General features: G+C 46.9%; 3 protein-coding genes across 5 annotated transcripts in view; 2 read left to right on the top strand and 1 right to left on the bottom strand.

The window, feature by feature from the left end:
* Positions 1–603: 603 nt before the first annotated feature.
* Positions 604–9,833, top strand: LOC130404823 (delta-1-pyrroline-5-carboxylate synthase-like). The gene is made up of 18 exons (XM_056609741.1): positions 604–796; positions 1,389–1,483; positions 1,720–1,865; positions 2,267–2,416; positions 2,646–2,750; positions 2,952–3,104; positions 3,354–3,444; positions 3,795–3,919; positions 4,844–4,988; positions 5,583–5,656; positions 5,893–6,000; positions 6,562–6,777; positions 7,139–7,276; positions 7,485–7,680; positions 7,953–8,074; positions 8,288–8,474; positions 8,585–8,680; positions 9,086–9,833. Exons 2-18 carry the CDS (start codon positions 1,402–1,404, stop codon positions 9,265–9,267), a joined length of 2,316 nt encoding a protein of 771 aa, XP_056465716.1. The 5' UTR covers positions 604–796; positions 1,389–1,401; the 3' UTR covers positions 9,268–9,833.
* A 600-nt stretch (positions 9,834–10,433) lies between these two features.
* On the bottom strand, positions 10,434–11,755 carry LOC130404946 (gamma-crystallin S-1-like). The gene is made up of 3 exons (XM_056609897.1): positions 11,744–11,755; positions 10,913–11,155; positions 10,434–10,718 (listed from the first exon to the last, which is right to left on the bottom strand). Exons 1-3 carry the CDS (start codon positions 11,753–11,755, stop codon positions 10,434–10,436), a joined length of 540 nt encoding a protein of 179 aa, XP_056465872.1.
* Positions 11,756–12,574: 819 nt separating this feature from the next.
* LOC130404520 (arginyl-tRNA--protein transferase 1) overlaps positions 12,575–19,709 on the top strand; it is a 48,724-nt gene continuing 41,589 nt past the window's right edge. For 2 of the 3 annotated variants that reach the window (XM_056609306.1, XM_056609305.1), the window contains exons 1-5: positions 12,576–12,771; positions 15,056–15,119; positions 15,245–15,307; positions 15,500–15,603; positions 16,199–16,426. In XM_056609306.1, coding sequence (XP_056465281.1) covers positions 12,672–12,771; positions 15,056–15,119; positions 15,245–15,307; positions 15,500–15,603; positions 16,199–16,426 — 559 coding nt within the window. In that variant the 5' untranslated portion in view covers positions 12,576–12,671. Of the gene's footprint in view, positions 12,772–15,055; positions 15,120–15,244; positions 15,308–15,499; positions 15,604–16,198; positions 16,427–19,709 lie in introns of all 3 variants that reach the window. The other variant, XM_056609304.1, reaches the window with a different exon arrangement.

Raw genomic sequence — 19,709 nt, 5'->3', positions numbered from 1 at the left:
GACAGAGAGGACCGGAAGTTAGGGCAGGGTGTTTCTAGCTGGGTGCTCCGTGATGTGCAATCAGAGTGCTTTTGGGTGCTGTGATTCTTAGGCCATAATTATCCTAGAGTTTAAGAATATGAGAATAACATGCTTAAAGCGTGTGTGTGTGTGCCTATGTGTGTCTGTGTGTAAGTGTGTCTGTTTGTCCCTGTGCCTGTGATTGCAGGTTTTTGTGTCTGCGTATGTTGTGTGTGGTGGGTGTGGGGGGGGGGGGGGTGTGTGTGTGTGTGTGGTTGTTGTGTGTGGTGTGTGTTGTGTGTGGTGTGTGTGTGTGTGTGTGTGTGTGTGTTAAATTTTAAACTACCAATATGTAGCCTCACAGGTTATTTGAGGCTACAATTCCTCTCAAAGTTCTTGCTTGAATCCTTCATTATGAATCATATGTTCAATATTTGGACTAATTTTGACTGATATAATAGTCCAAATGAACATATGATTCATATTATTTAATAATGTTTATGATTTTCGATTTAGGATTTATGATTCATAATTTCTAATCTGTTTGCTGAAGTCTACTCCACGCCTCACCAAACACACAACACTAAAACGCTCGTAGCATTCTGTGGATAGCGCTCCAGAGTCCTTACGTTACGTCTGCGCCTCTGCGTAAACCCCGTTGGTGAATGGCTCGTACGTAAAGGCAACACGTTGTCTCTTGTGTATGTGGCAGAGCGGTCCGACAACAACGTGTCCGCTATCTCAAAGGTCCGGTCGGTCAACGTCGAGAAGAGAGGCTTTCATCTCATAACGCCAGGTGGGAGATGCTATTTATATTTATATTTCAAATGCATTCGTGGCTAGACACAGGGAATCGCTTAGAAAGTATGTTTGTGTATTCAAGCTAACCGACTAGCCTGCCGGTTTAGCTTGGATGTCTGACAGCTTGTGAAACGTCAGTTTTTGGGGCCATCATTTTCTAGAATAATGGAGATAAGAACAATGCAGCAAAAAGTGCTGTGTGTGTGTGTGTGTGTGTGTGTGTGGTGTTGTGTGTGGTGTGTGTGTGTGTGTGTGTGTGGTGTGTGTGTGTGTGTGTGTGTGTGTGTGTGTGTGTGTGTGTGTGTGTGTTCATTAATGTCTGGCCATATTCTAGACAGGTCCGCCCTGTGTGCTCCGTGGTCATTCATTGTGGAGAGAACATGTGTCCCTCACTTGGTGATGAACTTGATGATTGTTGATGACTTGACGACTTCCAAAGCGCTTTGTTTATGGTTCCTCAATGCAAGATCTCATCGTTTTTGCTCTGTATAATACGTGTATGATATGTCTGTGTTGTCTGCCTGACGTCAAACTCATGGGTGACGTGATGTATTTCTATCGTCTGGAGTAACTTTGTTTGTTTTTAGTTTGAAGGTCCCCATGTTTCCAAGGCTCGCCTTGTGCTCCCGGCTGCCATCCAGGAGCTGGCAGTCCACTGTCAGAGGATACTCTCAAACCAAGTGTAAGCATGAAGGCAAACTTCCATCCAGACACAAGAACCCAGATCATCTTAATTATTTATCTATCGTCGCTTATTCTGAACGAGGGTCTCACTTGTTTAGAGTTCCCCCCCCGGACCTTACAATTGTTTGTGCAAGGCACTTCTTTCTATGAACATCCTTACTGTACTGACAGTATATCGGTATATGTTTTTGTCATTTCATGTGCATAACTTTATGTTTTCACTGTTTACTCCAGTCCCTCACAGCCATGGAAGGGCCCTGGTCCACAGGAGTGAGTTCAGGCAGGCCAGGCGCATCGTGGTGAAGCTGGGCAGCGCTGTGGTGACGCGTGGCGATGAGGGAGGACTGGCCCTGGGAAGACTGGCGTCTATAGTGGAACAGGTGATGAGGACATGGCCTACATTTACGCAGATACTGAAAGAGATTTCTATTCAGAAATGAGGACGATATTATTTTAAGGAACACCTAAAAGATGGAGTGGATCTCTGAACCGCCAACACCAGATAAAGGGAAGAATTGGATCTGCGACCACCATAATAATAATTATACATCCGATTTGTATCGCGCTTTTCTAAATACTCAGACGCTTTACAGAGTGAACGCAAAATAAAATAATTTAATAAAACGTATATTAGTAAAAGTAAAAAAAAATGAGGAGAAAGGGGAGAGAAGGGAAGGAGGTTGTGTGATGAAAGCAACCGAAAAAGGTGGGATGTGACCAATGACCAATGAGACGGAGGCTTGGGTTCTGAAGGGGTGTGTCTCTCCTGCGTCCCCATCAGGTCGCCGTGCTGCAGAACCAGGGGAGGGAGATGATGATCGTCACCAGCGGAGCCGTGGCGTTCGGCAAGCAGCGTCTGCGTCACGAGATCCTGCTGTCCCAGAGCGTCAGACAGGCCCTGCACACCGGACACAATCAGCTGAAGGAAATGGTGAAGGTCTGCACCACACTGACACCAAGGGTCGGCTTCAGAACGCTGTTTGACTGTTTGACCTCGTTCTAACACGTGTTCAGTCATGGTTCACTCTAAATGTACGACACTTAACCGAGTCCCAGCATTGGTATCTTTCTTGTCGGGTCTTTACTTTCTTTTTTTTGTGCTTGTATGAACAAATCTTGGGAATAATGGATAATTCATCCCTGAATGTTTTGTGTTCCAGGCCATCCCGGTCTTGGAGGCGCGTGCCTGTGCTGCGGCTGGACAGAGCGGCCTGATGGCTCTGTATGAGGCCATGTTCACCCAGTACAGTACCTGCACTGCACAGGTACCACCCTAAACCAGTGGAAAATATGTATATATATATCCTTTCCTTCCTTCCTTCGTTCAATAGAAAAAAAAAATTGTTTGTTCGTTTGTTCATTTATTAGTTTCTTCATTCATTCATATTCAAAACTGCCAGCCTACACTACGGGCTATCTCCCTAGTAGCTGTGGAGGCTTCAGTCCCTCACGTCCTCTTCTGGTAGATCCTGGTGACCAACCTGGACTTCCATGATGAGCAGAAGCGGCGTAACCTCAGCAGCACGCTGCACGAGCTGCTGCGGATGAACATCGTCCCCATCATCAACACCAACGACGCCGTGATCCCGCCCCCGGTGCCCAACAGTGACCTGCAGGGGGTAAATGTGGGTACTGCATGCTGGGAATGAAAGGCGTGGCATAATCCGCTTTCTTACTGACGTTTGTTTAAACTTTAGTGGCTTGGTGACTGCAGTCAATTGTGTCCTCGGTTCCCTAACCGTTCTTTCCAGGACTTTGCTGCACTCTTTGCTGTCATTTTTTATAGATTGTATGGCTGAGATGCATGACTTGGATGTGTCAAGTTTAAGTGATGATTCTGTCTAAACCGATCTTTGGGTTTACGTCAGGTCATAAGCATCAAGGACAACGACAGCCTGGCTGCCCGGCTCGCTGTGGAGATGAAAGCCGACCTCCTGATCGCTCTGTCTGACGTTGAAGGTACACGCATTCTGATCTAACTTGACAAGCGTTGGGCCGAGACTTTAGGTCGGGTTCAGCATCGCAACAAGTGTACGAACTGATGTAACCCCATACTGAATGGATGTCAAAATAAATCTATATAATGTATTGTATACAGGAAATGGGTTAACCATTATCAATTGTTAGTGCTTGGCACTAACAATTGCTTGGCACTAACAAACACATCCTTACTGTACCGTTAGCGATATATTGTTGTTTCTCTTTCTACTGACAAATGTACTTTGTAAGTCGCTTTGGATAAAATTGTCTGCTAAATGCCCTCAATGTAAAATATAAATAAAACTCCCCTCTCGCTCTCATTTCCATAGGGTTGTACGATAGGCCCCCGGGAACGGATAACGCAAAGCTCATTGACATCTTCTACCCTGGAGACCAGCAGTCCATCACATACGGCTCCAAGTCCAGGGTCGGCATGGGCGGAATGGAGGCAAAGGTTGGTAGTGGAGACTCACATGGAACCTGTGATCCAGCGTGCTTGATGCATGTGATCGCAGTGGATACTATTACATTACATTCAGCGTACGCTTTTTATCAAAAGTTACATATACAATAAGTAAACATCCTTGTAAAAATCCAAGCACTAACAATCACTACGTTAACCCATTCCCTGTATACAACAAAGATAGCTAGGATAAGATGTTACACAATGCTAAGTACTATTTTTGAGTGCAAGGGCGTACAGCATACAATAAGTGGGTACATTAAGTGCCAGTACGTAAAACATACAATAAGTGCGTAAGAGAGGTGGAGGGTCTGTGCAGAGTCTAGGTCAGGGGTGCCCAACCTTTTTTGACCCAAGATCTACTTTTCAAGTAGCCAACCTCCCAAGATCGGGGGGGGGGGGGGGGGGTGGGGGGGGGGGGTGGGGGGGGGGGGGGGTGGTAGAGAAACAATTGTTGACGGGGGGGGGGGGGGGGGGGGGATGGGGTGCCGGGGGGGGGGTGGGGGGGGGGGGGGGGTGTTGTCGTGAACCTACGGACTTCAGTGGGGGTTTCATTCCGTCTTCGCACGGCACCTTCTCAACGATAATCAATAATCTTCCTCCCACTCAGGGTGAAAATGGTAGGTCTTAGCTTGTTTCCTCTCAGCCATGCCAACGTTTAGGAGTGTGTAACTACTGTTGACGGCTTTCAACTGCTGTTAACAGCACATGCGCTACCGCGCGTATATGTCCCGCGCAAATTTAATTTCATTAAAAAAAAAAAATAATAATAATTTTTTTTTTTTTTCTTCACCCCTCGCGATCGACTTGGGATCTGTCGGCGATCTACTGGTAGACCGCGATCGACTGCTGGTTGGGCACCCCTGGTCTAGGTGAACTGACTAGGATACAGTGTTAACCCTATTGTCCCGCCAGGTGAAAGCTGCCCTGTGGGCCCTGCAAGGCGGCACGTCGGTGGTCATCGCCAACGGCACTCACCCCAAAGTGACGGGCCACGTCATCACGGACATCGTGGACGGGAAGAAAGTGGGCACCTTCTTCTCCGAGGTGAAACCCGCAGGTGAGTGACTGACCCGTCCCGGGGCGATCGAGGGGCTGGCCGTTGGGTTTGGCACCCAGGTCTTCAGGGTTCAAACACAAAATGTTGCTCTACCTCCTGCAGCTCAGGAGGTAGAGCAGGTTGACTGAAAACCGGAAGGTTGCAAGTTCGATCCCCGGCTCCTCCTAGCTAAGTGTCGAGATGTCCCTGAGCGAGACGCCTCATCCTGACTGCTGCTGACAAGCTGGCTGTCACCTTGCGTGGCTGACTTCGCCGTCGTGTGAATGTTTGTATGAATGGGTGAATCTTAGGCAATATTGTAAAGTGCTTTGAGTGGCCACTGGTTAGAAAAGCACTATATATGCAGTCCATTTACCATTTACTTTATTTAATATTGGAAAAAATGTTTTGATCGGTACATTGACTTTACGACGATCATTTCACGGGAGACGTGTTTGCACTATCAAACGTAAAATGCACCATATTATGGGAAACAGGATGTCTGCAAAAGTTCACAAATGTTCACATGTGTTGATTTATGTTCTTCAAGCATCCTTGAGATGGACGTGTTGGTCATGTGTTTTTTGTTCCCTGTGTCTCTTCTGACGGCTCCAGGCCCCACCGTGGAGCAGCAGGCGGAGATGGCCCGGAGCGGAGGCAGGGTCCTGGCCTCTCTGCTGCCCGAGGAGGTGAGTGGTCCTGGGTCTCCCAGAGTTTGCTAGGCTAAAGCTAAAGCTAGGCTAAAGGACGTGTGAGTTCAGTAGTGTTGATTTATAACGCCATGTATCAGTCTAGCGTCCTGACCGTCAAATCGTGTAACCGCAATCTAAATGCTTTGGTAAAAGGAGCTTACCTTTAACTTTAGAATTGTCATTGACCCTGTGATCGACCCTGCTTGATTTGGTGGTTATTCGTTCACTTCCAGAGGGGAGAAATCATCTTTCGTCTGGCTGAGCTGCTCACAGAGAAGAAGGAGGACATTCTCAGCGCCAACAAGAGAGATATGGACTTGGCCCGGGCCTCAGGTACTGCTGCCTAGGAGAAATAACACTGACTTTATGCGATCTACATGAAGTCACTGAGCTTGTCTGTGTCTGTGCCAGTCAGCTTCAGGTGAGGCTGAGGACAATCAGCTAACAACAGTGGAGCAAGTCTTCATAGTTGCAACAGTTAAAAAACAAAGTACAGTGCAGAGTAGCTATATAAATAAAAAACTAGTTATGTTTAATTATATGATCTGAAATTACTGCATAATCTTTTTAAAACTCCCAGAACTGCCTTAATCTGATCTTGGCTGCTCTACGTAAAAATAAAGCATAGAGTTATTTATTCAGGATTCTAAACCGATGGGAAGTCGTTAGCTAGCTTGTTACTTACAACCTGATGGACCAGCACATGATTTATGTTTTGCAATTTTTATGGGAGATAGAGGGCATGCAGCAAAGGTCCACGGGCAGGAATCGAACCCGGGTCGCTGCGATCGGGACTGAGCCTTAATGGTGCGCTCTACCCGGGGGAGCCACCGGGGAGCCATGAGCTGCACATGATTGAGCCGTTCTCCCCCCCCATCCCCTCCCTCCCCTCCCGCAGGCAGCCTCTCTCTGCAGCTGCTGAGCGCCTGAGCCTGTCCACCTCCAAGCTCAACAGCCTGGCCATCGGGCTGCGGCAGATCGCGGTCTCGTCGCGGGACAGCGTGGGCCGGGTGCTGCGGCGGACGCGCGTGGCCAACAACCTGGAGCTGGAGCAGGTCACCGTCCCCATCGGGGTGCTGCTGGTCATCTTCGAGTCCCGCCCCGACTGTCTCCCTCAGGTCCGTTAAACCCCGTGGCTCTGCCTCCAGTGGAGGGATGGATGGGAGTGACCCTGAGAGACACTGATGGATGTTCAAATGAACTGCATTTATTTGAGGCGCTTTTGTAACCAGTGACTGCTCAAAGAGCTTTGCAATATTGCATTCAAACATTCAAACCTTCAAGCACACATTCACACATTCATACACCGAATGCGGTGTTCGTCCGTTCGTCAGGAGGAGTCAGGGTGAGGTGTCTCGCTCAGGGACACCTCGACACGGAGGAGGAGCCAGGGATCAGACCAGCAACCTTCCGGTTACCAGCCAACCCGCTCTACCTCCTGAGCCACATGCCGCCCTGATATTTGGTTTTGGACCACAGGTGTCGGCCCTTGCGATCGCCAGTGGGAATGCCTTGCTGCTGAAGGGAGGTAAAGAGGCGGCCCACACCAATAAGATCCTCCACCAGCTCACCCAGGAAGCTCTGTCCATTCACGGCATCCAGGACGCCATTCAACTGGTAAGACTCGGAGAGCAAGGAACTCCATAGTGGACATGTGCACAGCTCTGAGATCAAACGCCACTGAACTCATCACTGCATCGTCGCCCATGTGTCTTGTCTCTAAATTCCCAAACTACTCAATGTTGATGATACAAATGGCAAAGTCTTTCTATTGTTTCTCCAGTACAGTTTACGGGGCTGTCTTTATGTCTGTGATGCCTTGCAGGTGAGCACGCGTGAGGATGTGGAGGACCTCTGCCGGCTGAACAAGCTGATCGACCTGATCATCCCCCGCGGCTCGTCGGAGCTGGTCAGGAATATCCAGCACGCCGCCAAGGGCATCCCAGTGCTGGGCCACAGCGAGGGCATCTGCCACGTCTACATCGACTCTGAGGCCAGCATCGACAAGGCCATCGGCATCAGTGAGTGACTGTATTGATGCAGGACTTGGTGGACGTAGCGGTCAGCTTAGCTCAGGAGGTCCAGTGGGTTGACTTGTAAGTTGAGCAGGGGTTGGCTGCGAAAAACGTTGGTGTCTGTGACCGCTGAATTGTAACGTCATCATTCAAACATTAAGCTTTGGAACAAGATAACGAGTGTTCCCTACCTCTAAACACGAGTTTAGAGGTTGTGTAACATGTTATTTGTAATGTTAACTCATTTGAATTGGTGACATGTTTCTGTGTAATGACAGTTAAAGATTCCAAATGCGACTACCCGTCTGCCTGCAACGCCATGGAGACTCTCCTGATCCACCGAGATCTGTTGAGGACCCCGACGTTCGACCAGATCATTGACATGTTGAGAGCTGAAGAGGTGAGATTGAACCTGCACCTAGCGACAATGATGAAGGTTTACTGTAAAGTGATACGTTACGTGTGGTGGGGTGGTGTTTTCTAGTAGGATGTGGTGTACTTAGTTGATCATAATTGAGGTCTTCATGGGTCCTGAAATGAAGTATATGATTATAGATCGTAATAGGTTGTAAAGGTCCTAGTATCAGCCCTCGTGTCCCCTGCGTTCCTACAGGTGAAGATCCACGCAGGGCCCAAGTTCGCGTCCTACCTGACCTTCAGCCCGTCGGAGGTGAAGTCCCTGCGCACCGAGTACGGAGATCTGGAGTGCTGCATCGAGGTGGTGGACAGCATGCAGGACGCCCTGGACCACATCCACAAATACGGCAGCTCTCACACGGACGTCATCGTCACCGAGAACGGTACGCAGCCTGCAACGTTGTCTCTTCGTGCAAAGCCTTTCTTTTTCTGCCGTTTGAAACCTTGTTGTCGGTATGACGGTTTCTGACTGTTTCTGACTGTTTCTGAACAGAGGAGACCGCTGAGCAGTTCCTCCAGCAGCTGGACAGCGCCTGCGTCTTCTGGAACGCCAGCACGCGCTTTGCTGACGGATACCGCTTTGGCCTAGGTAGGTACCCCATGTTACCTCCAATGTCTCCACTACCATTGAATGGACTGCATTTAAATAGCAATTTCCTAACCAGTGGCCACTTAAAGCGCTTTTACAATGCTGCCTTACATTCACCCATTCATGCACACATTCACACACCGCCGGAGACGTCATCCATGTAAGACGATAGCCAGCTCGTCAGGAGCAGTCAGGGTGAGGCGTCTCGCTCAGGGACACCTCGACACTAGGAGGAATCGGGGCAACCCGCCCTATCTCCTGAGCTACTGCCGCCGATTCCATTCTATGGTGTTTAAATCGCCTGCTTCTTCAGAGATCCCGGCCTGTCGGACCAAGGTGTCCCAGGTTGGTTTGTATTTCATTAATATTAGCCTCTGACCGGGATGTGATGTGTGGACATTGCAGGAGCCGAGGTGGGCATCAGCACGGCGAGGATCCACGCCAGGGGCCCCGTGGGGCTGGAGGGGCTCCTGACCACCAAGTGGGTGCTACGAGGCGAGGGCCACACGGTGGCGGACTTCTCGGAGCAAGGCAGCATGAAGTACCTCCACGAGAACATCCCCATCTCCCAAAGCATCCTGAGCTAAGCCCCCCGATACCCAAAGCCACTTGCTTTTAATCACACGTGCCGTGAGAAATACGTGAAGATGTTGGTTTGGGTGAGCCATCATGAGTGTTATAATGCCCCAATCAGCTGTTCCCATGAGTTGTTACTGTTCAATTTCCAAACTGGTAAATGCCGGTTTTACAAAAACCCTTTTTAGGTATCTTCAACTAAATTTTGTACATTAAAAGACTGCTTTTTATATGGATGATATAACTTGAACAAATCACGGGAAACAGAAAGAAGCTGATTTAAAGAAAATATCTTAAATAAATGGACAATATCTTTTGGGTGACAATCACCTACTTAGGATGCAACGATACCAACTCAGTAGTTATCCCTCGGTCATGCGAGCGACATGAGGTGTCGTGAGGTTTTCTGGTGCAAGTTTAATTTCTATTGATGGGAGAAACCAGTCGTTTTGATTCTATAAATTATTTTCTATTTGCTGAGCCATTTTTGTATGTCTTCCTCCTGGCTTCTGTTACCCTCTGTGTGCGTTTTGTTTTGAATAAATACTGTACAGTTGGTTAGTTCACTGTCTGTTTATTGATCAGAATCATGAATAATGCTGCTTATAGCCCTAGTTTTCAAAGGAAGTAATCTAGGTTATAATACACTTAATTTAAGATAACTGAGTTTTTGCATTTTAACAAACTTGTACAGGTTTCATAGTTTTCACTTAAGATTGCTACATTTACAGGAACACAAATGTACTTTCTTGATGTTCATAGTCATGCCTTGAAAAGAAAGTAAAAAACATTTAAGCAGATTATTTAGCTTATTTAGATACTTCACAAGTAATTTATTTTGATAAAACTACCATTGTGTTAATTTACTTGGAATCTGCGTATTCATTTGATAAAACTATGTGAGAAGTATTTTTTTTAAGCAATTGATGCACGTTTGCCAAATGTACTCCGTTCTTATTCTTCCACATACCGGTAACTGCTGCCAGTGACAAAGAACACCTTTGCCTAGCCATTGTTTTTCCTTCTTTCTCCACAGGTCGAATGATTTATTCCCTGATACCGACTCTGTGGAGCGATGCAAATAATATAAATGTCCCACTGCATCCTCCTTCCAGTGTCACTGCTCTCCTCACTACCCCCCCCCCCCCCCCCCCCATCGTCAGAGAGCATCCACTCCCTAGTAGGCCTGCTTCACCTCTGTGATGCGCCGCACTGAGCCGATGGTGGAGCTCATGCTGCCCCAGTCGCCGTGCTTGTTGTACTCCCCGGGTCGCAAGTAGTACTGGCGGCCCCTGTAGTTGGGATGCTCGTGGAGGATCCAGTAGCCCTCCACCACGTTGCAGGAGGACACGTCCCTCAGGTGGAAGCGGTCCTGCAGGTTCGGGCAGTCGTCGCTCAACTCTGTCATCTTGCCCCCGAAGTCAGTCCTCTCGAAGATCTTCAGCTTGTAGTTACCGTTGTACTGTGTACGCACACACACACACACACACACACACATAGATGCAACGCACGCACGTACACACACACACACATAGATGCAACACACACACACACAAAATAATGGGTTAGCTTTAGAAACATCGGGAAGCCCTCATCAATATCTTTGTTTATCTACGCCTATCTCCCTAGGGAAGGCCAGGGGGTAGCTCTACTCACTGCAGGAATCATGCGACAGGAGCGGATCAGGTCGTTGAAGCCGGACCAGCGGTGGTGGTCGGTGTACTTGCCCTTGGTCAGAATGTACTGGTAGCCCGAGTAGTTGGGCTTCTCGTAGGCCATCCAGCAGCCCGTGTCGACGCGGATGGAGTTGCAATGGGAGATGTGCGAGTGCATGTCGGCACAGTCGACGTTGCACTCATAGTGACGGCCCTCGAAGTTCCTTCCCTCGTAGAAGATGACCTGAAGAGGTGAGGGTGAGAAGCAGACCATTGTGTCACTGATCCTGCACTGGTAACCCCGCTGCACCCCAAACACATACTACTGGTTGTGTACATTTAGGGGATTTTGCTGAAGCTTTTATCCAATGCGTTTTACAACTATTCATTCACGCATTTAGACACCGACGCAGAGCAACAGCCAGCTCATCAGGAGCGGTCTGGGTGAGGATTCTTGCTCAGGGACACCTCGACACTCAGCTAGGAGGAGCCGGGGATCGAACTAGCAACCTTCAGTCAGTGAGCAGTTAGGGTGAGGTGCCTTGCTCAGGGACACCTCGACACGGAGCTACTGCCTCCCCAGATGGTTCGGTGGCTCCGCTACAAGGAGAAAGGCGCTGCGTTGAACCCCCCCATCTGCACCTGCCCACCTGTAGTAATCCCCGAGCAAGGTGCCTGAACTCTTACCTGCTGTTTAAAGGCTTGCATGTTGTCCCTTTGGATAAAAGCTTAGTAACTCCATAGTAAAAGTAGTAGCCCTATAATGTTTACTGGGAGACAGGTTATTTTACTGGCTGCTGCAGGAATGCGGGTCGCCACAGGGCGTACTTACCTTTCCCATCATGGCACCAGTGGTGGGTAGGACCGGCCTGAGCCTGCTCTCTACTGCCTTTTATGTGTTAGAATAAAAGGCACAGAGCTTTGTCATTGGAATAAAGCAAGTCATGGTGTCAGCACAAATCCACCCCATGACTTTGAGCACACGTCGACCTCATGCCTCCATATACTCCATTGTCATTCAAATTGAGACAGAGACACCACAACAAGCCAAGCCGCGACCCCTGTTTGTTCTTCTGAGGAGAACGAAAAGGAGCGAGGACAGGAGCACTTGGCCGAAGACGATGATGTGTGGACCCAAATGATGAGAGGATCGTCATTATGTTAGTTTTTGTGGTTGAAAGTGTTCAAGTATGGAGCATCACTGAGCCCAGCACGCTGATAAAGAGTTGGGTGATTCTGGACGGAATGATGCGTGTGTTTGTTGGGTAAACATGTGACTGGAATGCGGTTCAGTAATAGCTGACAGGACAATGCTACCCTTGTGCAACTAGTGTTGTTGACCTCTAAATTACACCTTGTTTTTTATTAGATACAATTGAATTGCATCCTGCAGTCAGTGGTTCATATGGTGAACTGACTCAAACAAATGGACACCTTGAGTAGTAGTCTACTGAAAACTGTAACGTAAAAGGTTGATATACAACAGAGCCTACATGTATATATTTTTTATCCGTGTTTAAGTATTTATATGATATGGATATATGAATAAACCACCATTATTAATGCAATGTTACTTCTACTAAATTGTCTTATAAATCGACACGTTTCTTTGTATATAAATAAATACAGATACACAACCGGAAGGCGCAAGATCAAGCCACGCCCATAAAGCAGTGCCCCCCCAACACACATACAATCTCCCAGAGCAGACACCGGCTAGCTACTAGCAGCAGCTGTCAAATCCTGAGCTGTCTAACAGGATGGCGGAGGGTCTTTCGTACACTATAGTGGAGTATTTCGGGGGGGACGATGGCTACCGCTGTGGCTATTGTAAAAACGAGAAGGGCAACTTCTCCCACGGTGAGTGACAATCTGAACAACGCGCGTTAGTTTCGATTCTCACGGTATGCTAATGCTAATGCTACTAGCCACCGGAACTAGGTTATTCAGCAGCAATGCTGCGGAAGCTGCAGCGCTGACTTGTTGTGCTGTACTGTATTTTAGTCAACCAATTGAATGTCGTAGCTGAATCGATTCAGCTGATCTTGCAATGGTTACACTAGTATTATTTAGACATTTAATTAAAGCATAATGTATGTATATAAATAAATAACTAGTATTATTTAACTTGTAATGCTAGTATTTAGTATTTTAAGAGGCTGAAGTTGATGTTGGGTCTAACATGGTGACATTGTTGTGAGTAAGGGCTGTATATATTGGTTATATCCTTGCACTTAGCCAAAGGAGTAGGATTTTATCGGTGAAGTGTCGGTTTCCTTGGAGTTTGATAGGTCGGTGTATTGAAAGTCATTATTGTATGCCCACATTCCAAGTTAAAGTGCAAACACCAAATCAAACTGTTCCCCTACTGCCTTGCTCACCGTATGGAAACTGTCCTGCAGTCAGGGTTTGGGGTGACTATGCTGCAGCTGTGCTGTGCTGTCAGTGCAAGTCTTGGGTTACCTCTGAAGGTAGAATAGGGGAGCAGATTTTTTCCAGATAAATGTATCATTTTACTGCAGAGAGGGGAAACATAAGGCTATGTAATCTAATCAGACTGTTACCATACCACTTTTTTGTTTAGTTAACCTTTGATTTCAATGGTTTACACATTTTACTAAATAAAATACATCTTATTGATTATCTTTATGAATGAGTCAAACTGATATAATGGAACAATCCTGGCGGCAACACAATCCAGTGTGGTAATGTGGAGGTAGCTCCCCAAACAGTACGAACATAAGTGCAGCCAGTCCACCTACTGTGACATTTATTTTCAGTAAATGTACTGATAAGCCTAATTAACATAGTAGGTGTGTGTTGAGTATGATGTGACTATGGACACATACATTTCCGAGATGTAGTACTTCATTGATAACATGCATATAAGATTACTTTATTAAGTTCACAAACCACCCTATTTAAATATATTAGTCATGTGTTTATAGTTATCATTGTTGAACCAAAAAGGGGAATATCAGGGTTTAATCATATCATAGTCCCCGGTAACTGAAGTATCGACACATCATCAGTTCTCTCTAACAATGCTCTATTATAAGCAGAGTCGCCTTTCTCTAAATGGCAGCCTTTCCTGGCAGAGCTATTTTACCGATCTATTAAAAGCAGTGTAACAGGACAGCAGGCATTGCTGTTGTTCTGTGTGGATCTTGTTTGACACGCTGGAGTAGGATTTGAGACTAGCAGGGATCCACTTCCTGGTGCAGTCCGGAGGAGGAGATGTCTGGGACATAGGATAAGGGAGCTCCTTTTGCTGTATCTGACTGAAGGAACCAGTTGGCTGGTCGCAAACTGCTTATTTTGGGATTAACAACTTCAGTGAGACAGCCTCACTGCATTTCGCTGTGGAAGTACGGATGATGTCACCATCGGTGATGCATAGCAATGCTTTTATGATTTGAATTTCTAATGACCGATGATTGAAATAGCCGCATCTGTCCTTCGCAACTTGAGCATTGTTAACTAATGCTATTTTTGATGGATAATAGACACCATCACTGCCTTCCTTATTCCAAGTTGTGCTATGAACTGTTTTTTAACCTTGAGGGAAAGTTCCTTTCTTACGTGCATTAAAATAATCCCATAATGCATTCTGATAATAAAACAATAGACACTAATAAAAGATGGTTCGGAGTGGATTTGTCCGGATGGGAGCTGATGCATAGTGTGAATGCATGCATGACATCTGGAGGGGTCATGTGTTGTATCACTGAGCTGTTTGGGGCACATGATCCCCAGGGTCTGTGTTTTCCATAAAGTCTTGATGCTTGGTGGGAAACCTCCCATGTCCCAGTGGGAGGGTCCCAGGATGTGAGTTCAGACTCTCTCACCAGTCAATCAAGATGGTTCCTCTTTGTACCGATTTCTAAATGGCGGTTTTGATATCAAATGATTGTTTATTTAAGAGTGGTTCAGTGAAGTATGAGCTGTTTGCTTTATCATAGTTCTTTTTTTCTGTTTAAGATGAAGCAATGTTTGGTTTTTCTCTGATGTTCTTCACTAAAATCTTTATAAAAACACAATGACCCCTTTTGACAGCTAGTCATCGCTTCACTGGGTCCTGAGTGGATGGCTAACTGTCTGAATCTGATATTAAATCATGATGTACTGCTTCTGCATCGTACAGGGATGTGGTCCCACACAATGACTGTGCAAGATTACCAGGACCTCATAGACCGAGGATGGAGAAGGCAAGAACATACACTCTCTCACATTGACTCACTGACTCAGCCTGTTCTGTTGCCACACAATCTTTGTTCTTTGATAATGAAACATGCCTCATGATTGATGCATGACCTATTCCCTCATTTAACAGAAGTGGGAAGTACGTCTACAAGCCAACAATGAAGAAGACGTGCTGTCCACAATACACCATCAGGTAAACATTGATTATTTATACACTTTGTGCCCTGCCAAATTTATAAATAATAATAGTAATTACTATCGTATATTAAGGAAGACGTAAAAGCTGTAGACATACACTGATATTAATGCTGGACTTAGGTCGGATTACTTTGGTAAGGAAAGTGGTATAAAAACATACTCCTCTCCCCTCTGTGCGGCTGCCAAGATGCCACGCGTTGAACTTCCAGCCTGCCAAATCCCACAAGAAGACCCTGAAGAAGATGAGCAAGTTCCTGTCCAAAGGGGAGCTCCCGGCCGGAGGCCCAGATGGTGAGTCTGGTCTTCAGCCAACAAGGGCTTCATCTACGCCAGCTCCTATTGAGTTATGCTTCGTTAATCGGGTCTTTGGTTAAACGTTTTCATTTGTAGTTGTAGATTTATTAGCATCATTTACGCTAACACTTTATATTAAGGTACACATATGAACCGTTAGGTAGTTGCTTATTGGCATGCATACAAGTAGCATATTGGCTTTTTAGTGGTCATTTAAAGCACTTATTGATGCCTTATTCTGCATAACTATATTCGACAAATACTAAGGTTAGGGTTATCCCTATTCATGTGCAACAACTTCCTCACTATCAATAAGCAGTAATTAGTATGTTATTGAGGGAAACTAGCATAATAACAGCATATTAGTTGTAGAAAATGGAAATGCAGAATAAGGCATTAATAAGTGCTTCATAATGACTAATAAAGAGCCAATATTGTACTAATATGCATGTCAACAACTGGTTAATACATGTACCTTTTTAATATATAGTTTTACCATACTTATACATTGGGGTTTCACCGTTTGACACCGCAATGTAAAATCTCGGGTACAGGACATTAAGGGGCTGTTGTCTGTTGTGCCCTGTGTTAGAAGAGCCTATGGACTCCCTCTGTGAGGAAGCGGGCCTGAAGAGGACCGCCAAGGCCTGCCCCACCCAGGTGGAGGTGGCAGCCGTCCCAGAACCTCAGCCAGCGGGGGTGGTGGCGGCAAGTGCACCAGCGGCCCCGGAGAAATCCGGACAAGGCGGCCCGCCAACTGTCCAAGACGGTCCTCCGACTGTCCAAGACGCTGGACTGCCAAGTTCAACTCACAAACCAGGTAAGATAACATCTATGACCTATGACCTATGGATATGATCTGAAATCAACTTCAGCTTAAGCCTAAGCCTGTTGTCCATACTGTTTGTTAAACTAAAACTCTGTTCTAATATGTTTGTGTACTTTTCCATAGCTAAATGCCTGCTAATGTCTGCTAAATGTAAATGTGAAACAAAAGAGGATTGATCATCATTGGTTGAATCTCTGGGAAGTTTTTGCAAGAGTTTCAAGCTTTTTTTCTTTGGATTTTATTTGTTTGTTTTGTTTTACATAGAAAGTCCTCCTCAAACTTTCCTGGTCGCATGATACACTAACTTTCTACACTTCTACTTGCCACATCAGGATCCTCATTTGGTTATTCTCCCATAAGTGACCATACCTAACATGTCCTAATAGGCTGTTGGTTCTGACCCATTCATAATCTTACTGTATTAGCACTTAACCAGGCGACTGTATCGTTATATTGAGTTGTATTGGCATTTCACTGCAATCCGTGGGACCATACGTGGCTGTAGTACCTCAGCCTACCAGAAGAGGGCAGTGCTCCCCTTGTAATAGTCTCTAATTTGAAGCGTTGTGTGAATAACGCTGGAGTTCCCTCGACTGTTCCATTAATCAATCCAGCTATCTAACTCTCCGTCAAGACTTCCTCCCTTCTCTGCGGGGCAGGATGCGCTCTGACAGCTCCCAGTAACAAAGGGGGTTATGAATGAATAACACTCCCAGCAAACTGATAATAAACGCTCAGACGTGGCACATCTCCCCACTGCTCACATTTCATTTCTCTGACGCTCTCAGCCGTCCAAAGGTGCCTCTCCTCTTCCCCATTCACCATTCAGACAGGGAGGGAGATTGAAGGGGAAAGGCATGGCAAACTACTGTTAGAGAGGTGGTGGTTCCAGACCTAGACGTAAACAAACGCTCACAGAGGGAGTGTCTCAGATGGGTTGATTCTTATGGACACCTTGGGTAATGGTGCTGTGTAGCCCAAGTGCAACATTGAGGGCTGTGCTCACGCTCACTCTCTCTGTCTCTTTCTCTGTCCGTCTCTCAATCTCTGACTCTTTGTCTCTCTCGACTTTATCAGTCTGACTCTCTCACTTTCGGACTCTCTCTTGCTCTGTCTCACTCTCTCTCTCTGACCCTCCCTCCTCCCTTTTGACTATCAATTGCTCTCACTCTCTCTTTCTTGGAATCCCTAGAAAAACAGCCCCCCCCTCATCAGAGAGCTGGGGAGGAAGCAGACATTGAGTGTACTTACGCCAACACCCCCCCCCCCCCCCCCCCCCCCACACACACACCTCCTCCATCCCTACCACCATCGAGCCCCTCCCACCCCCAACACAAAACACCTGGATGATGCGCCCCCCCCTGGCTTTTATGACCTCAGCGATTTACGGTCGTTGGCAGGTTCCAGTGCTGTCTTGCTTTTTACAGATGGATGGAAACGCACAGCGGAAACGTGCCTCAAGTCTCCCGTTCTCCAACAGGGGGCCACTGCAGGGAAGATAACCTGTGATTAATATGTTTTGGAAAGTCTATGCGCAAGTGTGTATATATTGTGTTTGGACACGGGTTCCTGTGAATGAGTTACGAACCAGGTACAGCAGGATAATACATTTGGAATATAGGGCAGGCCTTTTCGCCCTTTGACTGTATATGTTATTTGTGCGATTAGATTATTTGTCTTTATTTTTCCCTTTCACGTTGGAGGTTGTGATTTTGTTGACTGGTGATGTCATCTCTATTTTTATCTTAAAATTATTCTTGTTATACTGGACAATGGTGTTTGCCATTATTTTAATACAAATCTTTGTATATCACTGTGCTGGTGATGCTTAACCAATCTACGCAGGTTTATAGTGCAGGACTATAAACATTTAGCCCCATCCTGGTGTAAATACTACCCCTGGTCTTTTCTTGGCACTTTAACGGGCAATTACCGTATAAGTCTGTCTTCTGGATCTGCTTGTCTGCAGTGTTTGTTTAGAGCTGGCGGAAGGGGAGGCAGAGCGTCACCTGCCAGGCACTTCTCCAGGGGAGATTTTGACGTGCCATAAAACCATCCTGCCAGCTCTGAGTGTCAGGGTGGCTTTACCTACCCAGTGATAACAGAGCAGCCTCCTCTCTCTCCTCCTCTCCTCTCCTTCGACAATTAGCTTTGTGTCTTTAAAACCTGCCTCTGTGTGTGGCTGGGGAAGGAAAGTAGAAGGAGGTATGGGTGCCGTGGTGGGGCGGGTGCAGTTGTTTTTTATAGAGTGTTAACTGCTGGAAAGGGAGCATCCGTCTCGCACCAGAAGCGATCTGTCAGACTGTCTATCTATAAGAGAGCTGAACTCTCTCTCCCTCCAGTACGTGCGTGCGTGGGAGACGAGAGGCGTGTGTGTGTGTGTGTGTGTGTGTGTGTGTGTGTGTGTGTGTGGAGCCGTTTGAGGAGGTCGCTGTATAAGGGCGAGTGTGCGTGTGGACCGGTCAAACAGTGTCATGAACAGTATCCAGATATTGGTTCTGGTTCCTGTACCACGGGGGGGGATGGAGGATGTAGTTTACATCGGTCCCCTTGTCCTGACCGGTCGCTCCCCATTACAGACCAACACGGGAAGCTCGCGTAGATAGTGAGATAACAGCTTACCAGTAAATGCTTCACATTCAAGGGATTTTATCGGAAGGACTGCCATTATAACTAGCCTTCTGCCCACGATTATTCCATATACCGTATATATATTTTTCAACATAATATTGCATATTACTGAAAACCTTCAAGACAGCCTTGAACAATTTGCCCATTGGTATTACTCGTAACTAATCCACTATTAGCCGGCTGGATATTTCTGCATGAGTGTTAGAAGCTGTGGCTAATGATGTCCCTCCAGACTGTAAATAGCAGGATCAACGGAGGTGCCTACTTTTGAGACGCATTATGTTAAACGCCGGCGGGCGTGGACCCCCCCCCCCCCCCCCCCCCCCCCCCCCCCCCCCCCCCTTCACAGTCTTGACATCATCTGTGATGCGGGGCTGGTGGGTCTTTCATTGACAAACCGAGTTGATAGGGGTGTCTGGCGGTGGAGTGGAACAGGAAATGGTTGTCGTTTCCTTATTGCTCTAAACAGGATGTGGGAGTGTAAACTGTTGACTTGGGATGCCCGGGCCGCTGGAGGGCTTGGCAGGAGTCCAGCAGTGAGAGGAGGATGGGGTGAAGGGGACGGCTGTAGTGAACGGGCCCGACATGTGTTTCTCTGCACATCGTGAATGCATTTCAAACATGCCCCCGGAACAACCTTTTT

This window comes from Gadus chalcogrammus, chromosome 15 (assembly GCF_026213295.1).
Source record: "Gadus chalcogrammus isolate NIFS_2021 chromosome 15, NIFS_Gcha_1.0, whole genome shotgun sequence".
Classification (NCBI taxonomy): Eukaryota; Metazoa; Chordata; class Actinopteri; order Gadiformes; family Gadidae; genus Gadus; species Gadus chalcogrammus.
This window is presented reverse-complemented; position numbering and strand designations above follow the sequence as displayed.

Excerpts from the sequence above, each read along its gene's own strand:
- LOC130404823 (XM_056609741.1), top strand. The coding sequence starts at position 1,402 with ATGTTTCCAAGGCTCGCCTTGTGCTCCCGGCTGCCATCCAGGAGCTGG. Across the intron at positions 4,989-5,582 it reads CTCCGAGGTGAAACCCGCAG|GCCCCACCGTGGAGCAGCAG; the intron begins GTGAGTGACTGA and ends TGACGGCTCCAG. Across the intron at positions 8,475-8,584 it reads CGTCATCGTCACCGAGAACG|AGGAGACCGCTGAGCAGTTC; the intron begins GTACGCAGCCTG and ends GTTTCTGAACAG.
- LOC130404946 (XM_056609897.1), bottom strand. Across the intron at positions 10,719-10,912 it reads CCTGTCGCATGATTCCTGCA|TACAACGGTAACTACAAGCT; the intron begins GTGAGTAGAGCT and ends GTGCGTACACAG.